This window comes from Oncorhynchus mykiss, chromosome 30 (genome assembly GCF_057628025.1).
Source record: "Oncorhynchus mykiss isolate SJ-2025 chromosome 30, ASM5762802v1, whole genome shotgun sequence".
Lineage (NCBI taxonomy): Eukaryota > Metazoa > Chordata > Actinopteri > Salmoniformes > Salmonidae > Oncorhynchus > Oncorhynchus mykiss.
In genome coordinates this window covers 15,971,004-15,988,599 of record NC_143051.1, presented here as the reverse complement: position 1 = coordinate 15,988,599, position 17,596 = coordinate 15,971,004, and the positions used below count along the sequence as shown (strand labels likewise).

The 17,596-nt window shown below is 42.6% G+C and overlaps 1 protein-coding gene across 1 annotated transcript in view; it reads right to left on the bottom strand.

Annotated features, from left to right (window-relative positions):
* The window catches only part of LOC110488013 (electrogenic aspartate/glutamate antiporter SLC25A13, mitochondrial), a 115,817-nt gene extending 98,511 nt beyond the window's left edge, over positions 1-17,306 (bottom strand). The window contains 5 exon segments of the mRNA XM_036971473.2: positions 3,906-4,045; positions 6,216-6,331; positions 15,481-15,623; positions 16,102-16,149; positions 17,135-17,306. Of these exon segments, the coding sequence (XP_036827368.2) occupies positions 3,906-4,045; positions 6,216-6,331; positions 15,481-15,623; positions 16,102-16,149; positions 17,135-17,200 (513 nt within the window). The 5' untranslated portion in view covers positions 17,201-17,306.
* Between the last annotated feature and the right edge of the window lie 290 nt (positions 17,307-17,596).

Below are 17,596 nucleotides of genomic sequence, written 5' to 3'. Positions count from 1 at the left end.
GTGTATTTCATAGTTGAGCTATGAACATTACTGCTGTACTCCTGGTATGAAGTATTGGAAACCAGTGGAGTGGAACTGGGCAAGCCATGAATGCAAAATACATTCTCTACTCTAACTGGCTGCACCTCACACAGACACAGACACACGCACATTAACACACACACACACACACACACACACACACACACACACACACACACACACACACACACACGCACATTAACACACACACACACACAAAGACACACGCACATTAACACACACACACACACACACACACTTACACAATATCAGTGTGTTCTTCACAGTGTGTAACCCATCTGGTCCAAGTTAAGTATAACATAGAAAGCTCATTCAGATATAGTGAGTGTAGATGAAAACTTGGCACGGCCGAACCCCCACTCTCCCTCTCCTCCACTCGCCCTCTCCCCTGATTTCACGTCTAGACATCATATTGGAAAATGGCTCGCACACCACAAATACAGAAGGAATGCGGCAGCAGCACAGATTATACTACGGAGGAGAAAATGTACCCTGTTTTGGATAGAAGGGTATACAGTGGGGAGAACAAGTATTTGATACACTGTCGATTTTGCAGATTTTCCTACTTACAAAGCATATAGAGGTCTGTAATTTTTATCATAGGTACACTTCAACTGTGAGAGACGGAATCTAAAACAAAAATCCAGAAAATCCCATTGTATGATTTTTAAGTAATTCATTTACATTTTATTGCATGACATAAGTATTTGGTACATCAGAAAAGCAGAACTTAATATTTGGTACAGAAACCTTTGTTTGCAATTACAGAGATCATACGTTTCCTGTAGTTCTTGACCAGGTTTGCACACACTGCCGCAGGGACATTGGCCCACTCCTCCATACAGACCTTCTCCAGATCCTTCAGGTTTCAGGGCTGTTGCTGGGCAATGCGGACTTTCAGCTCCCTGCAAAGATTTTCTATTGGGCTCAGGTCTGGAGACTGGCTAGGCCACTCCAGGACCTTGAGATGCTTCTTACGGAGCCACTCCTTAGTTGCCCTGGCTGTGTGTTTCGGGTCGTTGTCATGCTGGAAGACCCAGCCACGACCCATCTTCAATGCTCTTACTGTGGGAAGGAGGTTGTTGGCCAAGATCTCGCGATACATGGCCCCATCCATCCTCGCCTCAATACGGTGCAGTCGTCCTGTCCCCTTTGCAGAAAAGCATCCCCAAAGAATGATGTTTCCACCTCCATGCTTCACGTTTGGGATGGTGTTCTTGGGGTTGTACTCATCCTTCTTCTTCCTCCAAACACGGCGAGTGGAGTTTAGACCAAAAAGCTCTATTTTTGTCTCATCAGACCACATGACCTTCTCCCATTCCTCCTCTGGATCATCCAGATGGTCATTCAGACGGGCCTGGACATGCGCTGGCTTGAGCAGGGGGACCTTGTGTGCGCTGCAGGATTTTAATCCATGACGGCGTAGTGTGTTACTAATGGTTTTCTTTGAGACTGTGGTCCCAGCTCTCTTCAGGTCATTGACCAGGTCCTGCCGTGTAGTTCTGGGCTGATCCCTCACCTTCCTCATGAGGTGAGATCTTGCATGGAGCCCCAGACCGAGGGTGATTGACCGTCATCTTGAACTTCTTCCGTTTTCTAATAATTGCGCCAACAGTTGTTGCCTTCTCACCAAGCTGCTTGCCTATTGTCCTGTAGCCCATCCCAGCCTTGTGCAGGTCTACAATTTTAACCCTGATGTCCTTACACAGCTCTCTGGTCTTGGCCATTGTGGAGAGGTTGGAGTCTGTTTGATTGAGTGTGTGGACAGGTGTCTTTTATACAGGTAACGAGTTCAAACAGGTGCAGTTAATACAGGTAATGAGTGGAGAACAGGACGGATTCTTAAAGAAAAACTAACAGGTCGGTGAGAGCCGGAATTCTTACTGGTTGGTAGGTGATCAAATACTTATGTCATGCAATAAAATGCAAATGAATTACTTAAAAATCATACAATGTGATTTTCTGGATTTAGTTTTAGATTCCGTCTCTCACAGTTGAAGTGTACCTATGATAAAAACTACAGACCTCTACATGCTTTGTAAGTAGGAAAACCTGCAAAATCTGCAGTGTATCAAATACTTGTTCTCCCCACTGTAGGTGGAGTAGGTCTATGTTGGTGGTTACGTCACTTAACTGTAATAGAAAACTAATTCCAGCGTGTTCTAAAATATACCCTCAGTGTTTCATTGATGACTAATCAGGTTAATATGGCTGGCTGTGTTGGGGAAACAGGACCAAGTAGAATCAGGTTAATATGGCTGGCTGTGTTGGGGAAACAGGACCAAGTAGAATCAGGTTAATATGGCTGGCTGTGTTGGGGAAACAGGACCAAGTAGAATCAGGTTAATATGGCTGGCTGTGTTGGGGAAACAGGACCAAGTAGAATCAGGTTAATATGGCTGGCTGTGTTGCGGAAACAGGACCAAGTAGAATCAGGTTAATATGGCTGGCTGTGTTGGGGAAACAGGACCAAGTAGAATCAGGTTAATATGGCTGGCTGTGTTGGGGAAACAGGATCAAGTTGAATCAGGTTAATATGGCTGGCTGTGTTGGGGAAACAGGACCAAGTAGAATCAGGTTAATATGGCTGGCTGTTTTGGGGAAACAGGACCAAGTAGAGGAACCTGGGAGTGTGTATCAAGCCAAGGCTGGATAGGCATCCCCAACACTGAATACAGACACACACACATCATGGGCATCACACACACTGAATACAGACACGCACACATCGTGGGCATCACACACACTGAATACAGACACACACACCATCGGCATCACACACAGCCTAAATACAGACACACACACCATCGGCATCACACACAGCCTGAATACAGACACACACACCATCGGCATCACACACAGCCTGAATACAGACACACACACCATCGGCATCACACACACTGAATACAGACACACACACCATCGGCATCACACACAGCCTGAATACAGACACACACACACCATCGGCATCACACACAGCCTGAAAACAGACACACACACCATCGGCATCACACACAGCCTGAATACAGACACACACACCATCGGCATCACACACAGTCTGAATACAGACACACACACCATCGGCATCACACACAGCCTGAATACAGACACACACACCATCGGCATCACACACAGTCTGAATACAGACACACACACCATCGGCATCACACACAGCCTAAATACAGACACACACACCATCGGCATCACACACAGCCTGAATACAGACACACACACCATCGGCATCACACACAGCCTGAATACAGACACACACACCATCGGCATCACACACAGCCTAAATACAGACACACACACCATCGGCATCACACACAGCCTGAATACAGACACACACACACCATCGGCATCACACACAGCCTGAAAACAGACACACACACCATCGGCATCACACACAGCCTGAATACAGACACACACACCATCGGCATCACACACAGTCTGAATACAGACAAGGAGGTTATAGTAAAGGTCAAACACGAAAACTGATGTGGTTTCATTGACTTTGTCAGAAGAAAATTCCATACCATAATTAATATACAGGGTCTGAAGGCAAAATGAAAAAGACTTGACAGACAGATAGACAAAGTCTGACACGAATGGAGAGGATGAAATTGAGAGCGAGATAGAAACATTGACAGAGAGATAAAGAGGGAGACGCATATTTAAACGGACATCTGACTGACAGAGACACATTGACGTGGACAAAGAATTTGCTCAGACAGAAAGAGAGAGAGCGAGAGAGAGAGAGAAAAAGAGAGAGAAAAAATTAGAGAGAGATTTGCGAAAGAGAAAGAAAGAGAGAGAGAGACAGTCTATGTGACTGCAAGGTGATATAGAGAATTTTAACCCACCAGGAGGAACTGGGTGAACTCTCCATAGCTGAGGTGCTTGGTCCTCTCCATGCCGAAGTGCAGCCGCATGAACTCAGAGTCCCAGTTAAAGGGGATGTGCTGATGGTTTGTGGTTTGGCTGAAGACCTGCTTCACGTCCTCTGAGGAGAGACGAGACAAGCACCTTTAATGAAATCAGTCCCCTTTTCATTCAGACAATGTTGACAGACTACTGTAGATGGCTGGTTAGCTGTAGCATTGCGTCACAAGACTCGGTTACTTGCAGACATGGTGGACATTGTTGTGTATTATGTCAAAGGGTATTATTTTGTATCAAGTCATTGGAATGATCATTGACCAGTTTTTTAAGAGATTTCATATTAGAAAAGTATGTGTTAATAACGATGAAAGTTACAGGTTCCTGAAGCCACAGGGCTCAACAACGATGATGGATTGACATCTGATGGAAGCATTAGACAGTACTGTAGGCATACTGTAGCTATAAAATATGTGAAGCTATGTGATTACACACTTTTAAAATTCTGTATCAGTCTCAGCCAATAGAGGTAATGTAGGTGGGAGACATTGAACACCAGCCCAAATGATTACACCCTTATCAGAGAAACCAAAACAAACAGAGCCAGAGGAACCTACTCCTTATTACGCCACGAAACCAGAAACGTGTTTCAAACCTGCTAGTATGTATCAGTGTAACTAAGAGGGGAATAAATAACTTAAAGAGAAATGAGAGAGGCATTTGGGCCGCACACTAGAAATATGGAGTGTGATTTTTCCCCCTACCTTTTGGAACAAGACAGCTCCAACAGGTTTTACACTTTAATGAGGCAATAAAAATGCTGCATTTACTCAACAGTGTAACACTGCCGTGCCATTCCCCATTCCAGACCTGCCGTTTATATTATCAGCCTTTATGGACCTGTCGACACCCAGGCAACCTTTTATCCTCTTTTTTTATCTCTTTGGCTGCAGTACAATCCCGTTTTAACATGCATTCATGTCACGGTTTGTGGAACTCTATTCCACCAAATTATGGATGTATTTTTATGAAACACTAAGAAATAACAGTGTATTCATCCCTTCATGTAAAAATATATGTTTTTCCGTGTTCACTTAATATAAATTACACAGGTTACTAACAAACAAGAAAAGAGAGTACAAAAATGTTTGAAAAGAAATAAGAAATCAGAACAAGCCATTGATGTTGAAAAACAAACTGTCTTTAATGCAGCTAAGCCGCAGCAATGAATGCTTTTAATAAGTTATAAAGGAGTGACTTGTTATAGTGGTTGAGATGGAGAAGGCCATTTCATCTAATGAAAAAGCAAAGAGAAAAGAGATGAAATGATGGAATAGATCACAAAAAAGTGACTTTGACAAGACCATAATCTCAGACACATGAGGTACAGACAGCAGTGTATGTGAAATATTTGACTTCTTATTGCATCTCCTAGCGTAGCCACAGTAGCATTCAGGTAGGCTACATTCATTAACCTTTCAGAAGGCAGAAAAACAACAGACCTTTCAATTACTAAACCAGATATACCAAGCCACAGATAAATAGTCTAATTGAGCTTTTAAAATATGAAAATTAACATATGTGCATATATAATGAACCACAATGATCTTACTCCCTGCCGACGAGCAACAATTAGAATGGAATTTAGTTTCTCTCTGTTTGTGCCCAAGATATGTGTGCTGCATTTCAAATCAGTCCTAATGTGCTAATGTGGCACACCTACAGAAGGCAAAATTAGGGTTGTTTAAATCAATTAGGGAAATGTGAAATGAGCAACACGTACAAATGTCTCCTCTTCTAACCTCTGGGCTCGGAGGCTTCTGGGTAATGGTGCCAATCACACACACACTCTCCTCCTTTCCGACAGACATGTCTTCTCCCCCTCCACCCCTCCACCCTTCCAAAACCAATATCTGTCATCCTGTCATCTCCATAGGGGTGCTTACACTGTCACCTTCATAGGGGCTAAGGTTACTGCCATTGACTCTGATGGTTATGTTTGACAATATAATTTTTTGTCATTTTGAGAGAGTAAAACATATTTTATTATCAACTTCTTCCAAAATAACAAAATGTCCAATGAAATTTACTTTCAGTAAATAAAAGACCTCACAGTGTACTAAGAATTCTTCCTTCACTTACATATTAAAAGCCTAGCTATAAGTGTAAACATTTTGTACTTCAACGGTCACCTGCATATCACAGGTCTCTCATATGTCACAAATCATACCAGGGGATTAGAGGGTTAGAGCTAAAATAGAGCTGTCAATCAAACCAGAGGGAAGGTTAGGTACCGTAGGTGGCTGCTCCTTTGCCAGTCTTGTCAAACAGCAGGAAGGCGACCATGTAGAGAGCATCTGGAGCACACAGGACCGACTCAAAAGCCACAAACTCCTGGAAGGAGATCAACCTGAAGGAGAGAAAGAGAGAGAGAAGGAGAGGGAGAGAGAGCGAGAGAGAGAGACTGTTGTGTTGATGGTATCCTCAATGAAATTATAAAGTATACAGACCACAAATTCCAATCTGCTATACTTAAACTCTTTAACATCATCTTCAGCTCTGGCATCTTCGACAATATTTGGAACCAAGGAATAATCACCCCAATTCACAAAAGTGGAGACGAATTTGACCCCAATAACTACCATAGGATATGGGTCGACAGCAACCTTGGGAAAATCCTCTGAATTATCATTAATAGCAGACTTGTACATTTCTTCAGTGAAAACAATGTACTGAGCAAATGTCAAATAAGCTTTTTACCAAATTACCGTACGATAGACCACGTGTTCACCCTGCACACCCTAATTGACAAACAAACAAGCAAAACAATGGCAAGGGCTTCTCATGCTTTGTTGATTTCAAAAAACCTTTGACTCAATTTGGCATGAGGGTCTGCTATACAAATTGATGGAAAGTGGTGTTGGGGGTAAAACATACCATATTATAAAATCCATGTACACAAACAACAACTGTGCGGTTAAAATTGGCAAAAAAACAGGGATGCAGCTTAAGCCCCACTCTCTTCAATTTAGATATCAACAAATTGGCAAGGGCACTAGCACAGCCTCCAGCACCCGCCTCACCCTACTAGAATCTGAAGTAAAATGTCTACTGTTTGCTGATGATCTGGTGTTTCTGTCCCCAACCAAGGAAGGCCTACAGCAGCATCTAGATCTTCTGCACAGATCCTGTCAGACCTGGGTCCTGACACTAAATCTCAGTAAGACAAAAAAGGTCCAGTTCCCAGGACCACGAATACAAATTCCATCTAGACACCGTTGCCCTATTGCACACAAAAAGCTATGCATACCTCGGCCTAAACAATCCACGCCACTGGTAACTTCCACAAAGCTATGAACGATCTGAGAGACAAGGCAAGGGCCTTCTATGCCATCAAAAGGAACAGAAAATTCGACATAACAATTAGGATCTGGATAAAAAATACTTGAATCAGTTATAGAACTCATTGCCCTTTATGGTTGTGGGGTCTGGGGTCTGCTCACCAACCAAGAATTCACAAAATGGGACAAACACCAAATTCAGACTCTGCATGCAGAATTCTGCAAAAATATCCTCAGTGTACAACGTAAAACACCAAATAATGTATGCAGAGCAGAATTAGGCTGATACCTGCTAATTATTAGAATCCAGAAAAGAGCCAATAAATTCTACAACCACCTAAAAGGAAGTGATTCCCAAACCTTCCATAACAAAGCCCTAACCTACAGAGAAATGAACCTGGAGAAGAGACCCCTAAGCAAGCTGATCCTGGGACTCTGTTCAAAAACACAAACAGACCCCCCAGGACAGCAACACAACCAAATCATGAGAAAACAAAAAGATAATTACTTGATACATTGGAAAGAATTAACAAAGAAACTGCGCAAGCTAGAATGCTATTTGGCCCTAAACAGAGACTACACAGTGGCAGAATATCTGACCACCGTAACTAACCCAAACTTAAGGAAAGCTTTGATTATGTACAGACTCAGTGAGCATAGCCTTGCTATTTAGAAAGGCCGCCGTAGGCAGACCTGGCTCTCAAGAGAAGGCAGGCTATGTGCACACTGCCCACAAAATGAGGTGGAAACTGGGCTACACTTCCTAACCTCCTGCCAAATGTATGACCATATTAGCGACACATATTTCCCTCAGATTACACAGATCCACAAAGAATTTGAAAGCAAACCCAATTTTGATAAACTCTCATACCTACTGGGTGAAATACCACAGTGTGCCATCACAGCAGCAAGATGTGTGACCTGTTGCCACAACAAAAGGGCAACCAGTGAAGAACAAACACCATTGTAAATACAACCCATTTTTATGTTTATTTATTTTACCTTTTGTACTTTAACTATTTGCACATTGTTACAACACTGTATATAGACATAATATGACACTTGAAATGTCTTAATTATTTTGGAACTTCTGTGAGTGTAATGTTTACTGTACATTTTTATTGTTTATTTCACTTTTGTATATTATCTATTTCACTCGCTTTGGCAATGTTAACATATGTTTACCATGAATTGAAAGAGAGAGAGAGAGAAATAGTGAGAGAAATAGTGAGAGAAATAGTGAGAGAAATAGTGAGAGAAATAGTGAGAGAGAAGTGAGACAAATAAAAAGAAAGTTGAATGTGAGGCTATCTGGTAAAAGTATACTCAGATAATGTCATGTTCCACAATGAGAGAGCAGAGAAGGACTATCAGCATCACTAGAACACATTTTACAGCACTTGCTGTGCAATCATTTAGAGCAGAACTATAGAACACAAGTTTCATCTTATACAACACTGGATGACAAAACCAATTTACAGAACAGCCGATCAATCTATGAAAATCTTAATAAAGGTAGGCTACTTCTCAGCTGAGTGAAATGTCAAACTTAATGAGAATGATTTCATGTCAGTGTTGTGTCTGAGTTGACTGCTATAACGTTGACGGGCAACTTTACACATGTAAAAATGATTTAATATGAAGTTACACATTTTCCCCTCTGCCATGATAAACAGGTGTATATCTATATACAGTGGGGAGAACAAGTATTTGATACACTGCCGATTTTGCAGGTTTTCTGACTTACAAAGCATGTAGAGGTCTGAAATTTTTATCATAGGTACACTTCAACTGTGAGAGACGGAATCTAAAACAAAAATCCAGAAAATCCCATTGTATGATTTTTAAGTAATTCATTTACATTTTATTGCATGACATAAGTATTTGATCACCTACCAACCAGTAAGAATTCTGGCTCTCACAGACCTGTTAGTTTTTCTTTAAGAATCCCTCCTGTTCTCCACTCATTACCTGTATTAACTGCACCTATTTAAACTCGTTACCTGTATAAAAGACACCTGTCCACACATTCAATCAAACAGACTCCAACCTCTCCACAATGGCCAAGACCAGGGAGCTGTGTAAGGACATCAGGGATAAAATTGTAGACCTGCACAAGGCTGGGATGGGCTACAGGACAATAGGCAAGCAGCTTGGTGAGAAGGCAACAACTGTTGGCGCAATTATTAGAAAACAGAAGAAGTTCAAGATGACGGTCACTCTCGGTCTGGGGCTCCATGCAAGATCTCACCTCGTGGGGCATCAATGATCATGAGGAAGGTGAGGGATCAGCCCAGAACTACACGGCAGGACCTGGTCAATGACCTGAAGAGAGCTGGGACCACAGTCTCAAAGAAAACCATTAGTAACACACTACGCCGTCATGGATTAAAATCCTGCAGCGCACACAAGGTCCCCCTGCTCAAGCCAGCGCATGTCCAGGCCCGTCTGAATGACCATCTGGATGATCCAGAGGAGGAATGGGAGAAGGTCATGTGGTCTGATGAGACAAAAATAGAGCTTTTTGGTCTAAACTCCACTCGCCGTGTTTGGAGGAAGAAGAAGGATGAGTACAACCCCAAGAACACCATCCCAACTGTGAAGCATGAAGGTGGAAACATCATTCTTTGGGGATGCTTTTCTGCAAAGGGGACAGGACGACTGCACTGTATTGAGGGGAATGGATGGGGCCATGTATCGCGAGATCTTGGCCAACAACCTCCTTCCCTCAGTAAGAGCATTGAAGATGGGTCGTGGCTGGGTCTTCCAGCATGACAACGACCCGAAACACACAGCCAGGGCAACCAAGGAGTGGCTCCGTAAGAAGCATCTCAAGGTCCTGGAGTGGCCTAGCCAGTCTCCAGACCTGAACCCAATAGAAAATCTTTGCAGGGAGCTGAAAGTCCGTATTGCCCAGCGACAGCCCCGAAACCTGAAGGATCTGGAGAAGGTTTGTATGGAGGAGTGGGCCAAAATCCCTGCTGCAGTGTGTGCAAACCTGGTCAAGAACTACAGGAAACGTATGATCTCTGTAATTGCAAACAAAGGTTTCTGTACCAAATATTAAGTTCTGCTTTTCTGATGTATCAATTACTTATGTCATGAAATAAAATGCAAATGAATTACTTAAAAATCATACAATGTGATTTTCTGGATTTTTGTTTTAGATTCCGTCTCTCACAGTTGAAGTGTACCTATGATAAAAATTACAGACCTCTACATGCTTTGTAAGTAGGAAAACCTGCAGAATAGGCAGCGTATCAAATACATGTTCTCCCCACAGTATATCTTTCTATCTCTCTATATTTTTTATATCTTTCTTGTGGTCTTTCTCTCTCTCTCTATCTTTCTCTCTCTTTCTTTCTTTCTATCTATCTCTCTCTCTTTATTTCTCTGTCTCTCTGTCTCTCTCTCTCTCTCTCTCTCTGGATGTGTAACCTGCAGCATGTATGTGTCACTAATATCGTTGTATTTCACTTCTTTATGATATTACTACAAATGGCCATACATCATCTACAAAAACAGGACAAAGATACCAACAGGGTCATTTGAACTCCCATGGGAGCCCCTGGGGACAACGGCGCAATCTAGTCTTAATTCATGCGCGGTTCAAAGTTGCCTGAAGTCCATTATGAATTTCACAAATGGATACAATAATTATGCGGGGTCAGTTCTAATGAGCAATCCCCTGAGCACACATCTCTAATCTATTTCAATTTCCAGGGGAGAGATGATTACATTTTCCTGGCAACTCTAATTAATTTTGTTACTGATGAAATTCAAAGAGGGATTAATTGGGAATCTGTAGGCTTGTAGGTATGCTCTGCTCTGTCTGCCTTGCGGTGTAGAAAAATCGGAAAGAGTAATTGTTTTATTGACTTAGCTAGCTGGCGGTTTTCAAACAGGGGCCTGCTGGTGGGGTTTGGGTGGAGGTGCACAAAAGTGCCCTGCTACAAGCTAATATGGGTACAGCTCTTGTGGCTGGAACCATATTAAATGTTGAAAATTAAAATAGGTTGAAACATAAAAACTCTTAGAAGGTCATTTCGTGAGTTACTGTAGACAAACTTCAGAGGAATGCAGGAGAGAGAACAGAGACTGCCTAAAATGCAGTAGGGAAGTGCAGTAGGATTTTTTATGTGCATCTGTTTACGTTGGTGAGCATTTCAGTAGTTATGAAGCCATGGATTATGACAATGTTACTGTAACTTGTTGATTATCAGGGGTTGATTATCAGGGGTATTAAGATGACTTTGGGAGATGTGAGAGGGTTCAGGAGGTATTACACACACTATGGTGAATGTGCCAGGGATGAGGATTATGATAGTTGATTAGCATTCCTATGACTAGGGGCTCCCGAGTGGCGCAGCGGTCTAAGGAGCTGCATCTCAGTGCAATAGGTGTCACTACAGTCTCTGGTTCAAATCCAGGCTGAATCACAGCTGGCCGTGATTGACAGTCCCATAGGGCGGCGCACAATTGACCCAGCATCGTCCAGGTTTGGCCAGAGTAGGCCATCATTGTAAATAAGAATTTGATCTTAACTGACTTGCCTAGTAAAATAAATAAAAAAACAACTAGAAAACAATTACCCCCCAAAAAGAGATGCCAGCATGTTGTAATGCAAACAAACCATCTACCAACTAATATGGCATGTGACCAGATTGTACATTGTCTGAGTGCACAAAAACATATGCATTTACAAACATGAGACTACAGTATGTGTCCAGGAAATGTAAGATATAAATCCCAACATGTGCAGTTAATGCTATACTAAATAGAGAGGATTATTTTTCATTTGAAATCAGTAGCTATTCAGTCAATATGATCATGCAGTACATGTGGCCCTTTCTTAGTCCGAGTGAGAGGTCAACAAAGGTTGAAAGTGTATCTCTATACAAAGTCGATAAGTAGGTATACATCCTTGATGTCTTTGTTTGAGGGTGTATATGATGTCTACACTTTTTTGTCATCTTCAGCTGGTAAACACAGCTCCTAGAAGAGCTATCCAGGACCTACAACACTGTTTACAGCATAAACATTTGGGCGGGTTAGGCTGGAGCGACAGCTTTTATCCCTGACAGTAGAGGGGTAAGAGGACACCTTCAATGATCCCCTGTCCCTGCTATTGTCACTGACAGCCTTCCACCCAGAGGTGACTGCTGGCTAGCTGACTGGCTGGCTGGCAGTCCGGCTGTCTGTTTCGCTAGCTGTCCGGCTGGTGGGCTGGATGCTTTGGGTTCTTCCAAGCAGGCACACCAAAATACACATGTCTGGCTGGAAGGACTGCTATTTTCCCAGCATGCTCTCTTTACAAAGTTTTAACCCCCAAGAGACTTGGGAGGGTTTCACACTTGGAAGAGTTTTCCATCGAAAAAGAGAGAGAGGGGGGGGGGGGGGGAGCAAGAGAGAAAAAGAGAGAGCAAGAGAGAGAAAAAGAAAATGAGAGAGACAGGGAAGGAGGGAGGCAGGAAAAATCTCTGACACATATTTCCGACAGCAGCAGGGATGTCTACATAGACAGAAAGGGAGTGTATCTATCTCAGCCAGCCAAGTCTGGGGAGGCTGAATAACAAGAGAGAAAAGTGATTTCAAGGCAGAGAGAGAAACTGTGATGGCCGTCAGTGAGTGTATCACCTAATTTACACAGTCACAGAGGGAGGCAGAGAAATGCATTACACTGTTTACGTACACCCAAACCCCCTCTACTCCGAAAAAAACAATTACACCTCCCTGACTTATCTCTGTGAAATGGAATCCTACCTGGGGTAAAAACAGCAGCAAGACGCATTAGAGAAAAAAATGTATGCAGTATGCACATCCTGAAAAATACTGTAATTTAAGATAGAGGGAGTATATGAAAATACAATAGACTCTGTGGATTATTTTCTTAGTTTATTTTCTTTCAGGGAGCTCACTCAACAGGTTCTTGTCAAAAACAATGTATTTCTGTTTTCTGTGAACATAAAAGGGGGTGTTGTTGACACGCGCAACCATTGTCTGTTCTCTCTTCCCGCGCTAGGCATAATCATCCATCTCATTGTCTAACGGAAATCAAAACATCTTTTTAGGGTTCACTGGCAAAAAATAACAAAATACATGGCGACTAACCTACAATGTCAACTGTAAACAAAATGGATGCATTCAAACAAAGGTCTCTGATTTTGTGGCTTTGATCAAACTATCAAACCAGACATTTCTACTCCCTTGTCATTTCCTATCCCCTCCCCACCACCCCATCTCACCAAATGAGGTTTAGATACAGAGACCAAGCCATGGTTTCCTAATAGATTTATCCCTTAATAGCAGTGATGCCGTCGCCATTTATCTGGCTCCCAAATCCACACAATGCAGGAGTGCTGAATGGCACGGGCAATTACAGTGCATGTGTGCAGCCAGCCAGCCTCCACTCCATTTTAAAGCAGGCCTTCATAATGTGAGCAACATGACCGCATGCACTCTGCTCTTTGCTGGAGCCCAGGTGGTTGCCGTGGCAACACGCTTTTTCTTTTTGACTTACCCTAACATTTTATTGCCCGTCATTATGTATCATTAAAAACATACATATTAATGTAAAAAATAGGGGTGATGGGGGGAGAGGGGGATAAGATGAGATGAATTAGGCTAGCAACAACCAACAGAAGGAAGGGAACAACACCTGACAAATGGGCTTTGAGGATTTGTAGGATTCTCTTTTTCTACTAAATAAATCAGATACATTTGTGGTAGAATAAGTGGTTAGCAAAACATTATTAATTGTTTCTTGGATTGAATCCTGTGTATTAGAAAATAAGGGCTAGGGGAGTACACAGGATCAAAGCCAGATACAGTATATACACGCACTGGCCAGTTTATTAGGTACACCACCACGTTCACGAAAATGATTCACTCCTACAGACAGTGAATCATGTGGCTTGCAATATAAAGCAGGCAGGCAGGCAGGCATCGAGGCATTCAGTTACTGTTCAATTGAATGTTAGAATGGGCAAAATGAGTGACCTAAGCAATTTTGAGTGTGGTATGATCTTTGGTACCAGGCATGCCAGATCCAGTATCTCAGAAACGGCCACCCACCTGGGCTTTTCACGCACGACAGTATCTAGGGTTTCCCCAGAATAATGTAACAAAAAAACATCCAGCCAGCAGCAGACCTGTGTGTGAAAACAAGCAGTATTCAGAACGGCATCTCCAAACACACAACTTGTCGATCCTTATCACGGATGGGCTATTGCAGCAGACGACCACACCGGGTTCCACGCCTATCAGCTAAATACAAGAAGAAGCGGCTCCAGTGGGCATGCGATCACCAACAATGGACAATTGAGGAGTGGAAAAACCTTGCCCGGTCTGACAAATCCTGGTTCCTGTTGGGTCATGCTGATGGCAGAGTTAGGATTTGACTCAAGCAGCATGAGTCCATGGACCCTACCTACCTGGTGTCAACTGTACAGGCTAGTGGTGGTGGTCAACCGCTGTCCAATCTGCATCAACTGCGTGATGCAGCATGGACTAACATCCCTGAGGAACGTTTCCGACTTGTAGAATCCATGCCCCGGAGAATTCTGTCTGTTCTGGAAGCAAAGTGGGGTCCGACCCGGTAGTAGATTGGTGTACCTAATAAACTGGACATGTATATATACTGTATATAGATATATATATATATATATATACATATATATATATATATGTGCTTAATGCAAGTAATGGTGAATAAAAATACTAAAACAATCCCTGTTGTCCTGTGTTTTTCTCCACAATGTTAAATTCATACCTAGGGCTCTACATTTTCCTGACCATGTGACTTATACAAAAACCTCTAGGGCCCTTGCTAAAAGGACAGCAGGTAGCCTAGCGGTTAGAGTTTTGGGAAAGTACCCGAAAGGTCACTAGTCGAATCCCAAGCCGACACTGTGAAAAATCTTGATCTTGGCGAACCCTGGCTGTTACCCCATTCTCGGGGGGAGTTGGGATATGCAAAAAACACATTTCCAATTCACATTTGAAATATGACAAACATGACCACCCACCAAATTATCAAAATACTCCAGGTCCTTGTCATAACCAACCTATAACTAGGCCTAATGCCTATGCTTCTCATAGTCAGAGCCTGTATTCACAAATTGTCTCCTATTCATTATGATTAAAAAGCTAAACTGATCCTAGATTAGCACTCCTACTCTGATAGGCTTTGTGATAAGAGCCCTGATATTCTACACACCCATCTTTCTTCTGGTCCACTACCCCAGCCAGCAGTGAGGTGGCCTCATCAGACAGCCTGATGTCAGTGTGTGCGTGGAGGAACCGGGTCACAAAGTCCTCCGGAGACATGTAGTGCTCATCATTTTTCTGGATGCTGGCATACTGCAATGGCAAACGCATACACACACAAAAACGCATGCACATGCACACACACACAGACACACACACAGACAGGCAGACAGACAGAGACACACACAGAGAGACACACAAACACACACAGACAGAACTCATTGTTGATTTGGTAATATATGATCTACTGATTGAGGAAGACACTGTACACATGTTCAAACCTTTGGGCTGACACCTAACTTGAGATCATTCGCATGTAACTTGAGACTTTCGCATAAATCATGCATTGATGTCAATGGTAGAAATTTGAGTTGTGTGCAGGGATCTCAAGTTAGGATTCAGACAACAATAGGGAAAACCATGAATGTGCTATTGACTCTTGTTTAGGTGACTTGAGCCAGAAGAAGGCCACAAATTAATGCATTATTAACAATGGCTTTCCAGTACATGAAGTTGTCTTGTATGCAGAGTGCTAAGGCAACATTGGTGAATATATTTTTACACAACTCACCTTTAAAAAAATAGCTTTCAGCTCAGTAGGGTCAGCCCTCCTTTGTCCCTGGAGAAATTAAACAAAATTACATGAAATTACAACAAAGACCACAGTTACCTATCAACATAATCAACAACCAAGCTCTCATTAGCTCAATATTGTAGTAATAACCTGATAATAATACACTTTTTTTTTTAAATTACAATTCTATTAACAGGCATATTAGGAGAATGTTAACTTAGCCTACATGTCTTGTTAACAAGATATTTTACTCACTTTGTAGTAAAAGTGAGACATGCTATTTTGACCATGTTTAGGATTCAACAAGTCAATATTAGGCCTACTCTCTTTTTTATATACAGTGATCTAATGAAATGGGCTGGTCATACTAACAGAGGATCCAGCAGTATACAGGTCATTGGGGGAGGGGACACTTCATTCAAAACAGTGGCACGAGGCACATGACGACACAAGGCACGTGCTGAATGTATCTTGTAGAATGTTGATACATTTTCACATTATGTGAAATATCTGCGGCAATGACGCGAGTAACAACAGTAGCCTGCCTATATTACTGTATGTATATTGGGAGAATCGTCATATAGCATAAGGCTACGCAAGGTTACCAGCACTGAGCGTATAAAGCTTACCAGGCTAGAGCCGGCTTCACGTCAAATACGTGCTTGCTAATCAGCCAGTGGCTCGAGACGTGTAACGGACAGAGACCACCGGTTTCAGTGGCAGGTCAGTCTGATAACCGGATTCCGCATAGTGCATCACAGGGAAAGGCTGTATCCCATTACCACCTTGCCCCGTCCTCCTCGCTGTAAAGCCCCAATGTCATTGCCACTGGCTAATGTTAACCTCGAACATCCTCTTATCCGGCTAACTAACGTTAGTAGCTAGCTGGCTAGCCATCTGTCAATACATGGGGGAGGAAGTCAGTGTGTGAGAATGTGGTCCATGCGTTCGGAGGTGTCGTTGTATGTTCTGCCATTGCCTATTTCACCTACTGACAAAATGTTTTTTTCCTCGTACAAGGTGAACTTACCTTTGCAGCCATAGCAAGATTACTGTCAACCAACCAAGCCCACTCTGACCAAGCAAACCCGGTCATTTTATTTTGCTTGACGACGTTCCCATGGAAATCACGCGCGGCTGTCGGATGGTGCAGAGAGGAGCTTAAAAAGGCGGCTCAAGTGTTCACGTGGTATAGAGCGGTCAACAGGTAGCGTGGTATGTAGCTGTTAACCGGTAGAGGTTGTCAGTTTGGCATCGTCATCATGTAACCATCCATATTACTGTTCATTAATACACTGTTACTACACAGGTATTAGAGGAATGTGTTTCCAATGAATTACCAATTGGCCCTATGCCTACACAAGCCCTGATGCATTTAGTTAAACATCTAAAAAAAAAAGTGTCACTCCATAATAATACAATCATTATTTATGGTAGCCCATTCCTACCACTCCCTTCCAAAAAAAGTGATACGATCTAAAACTGTTGAGAT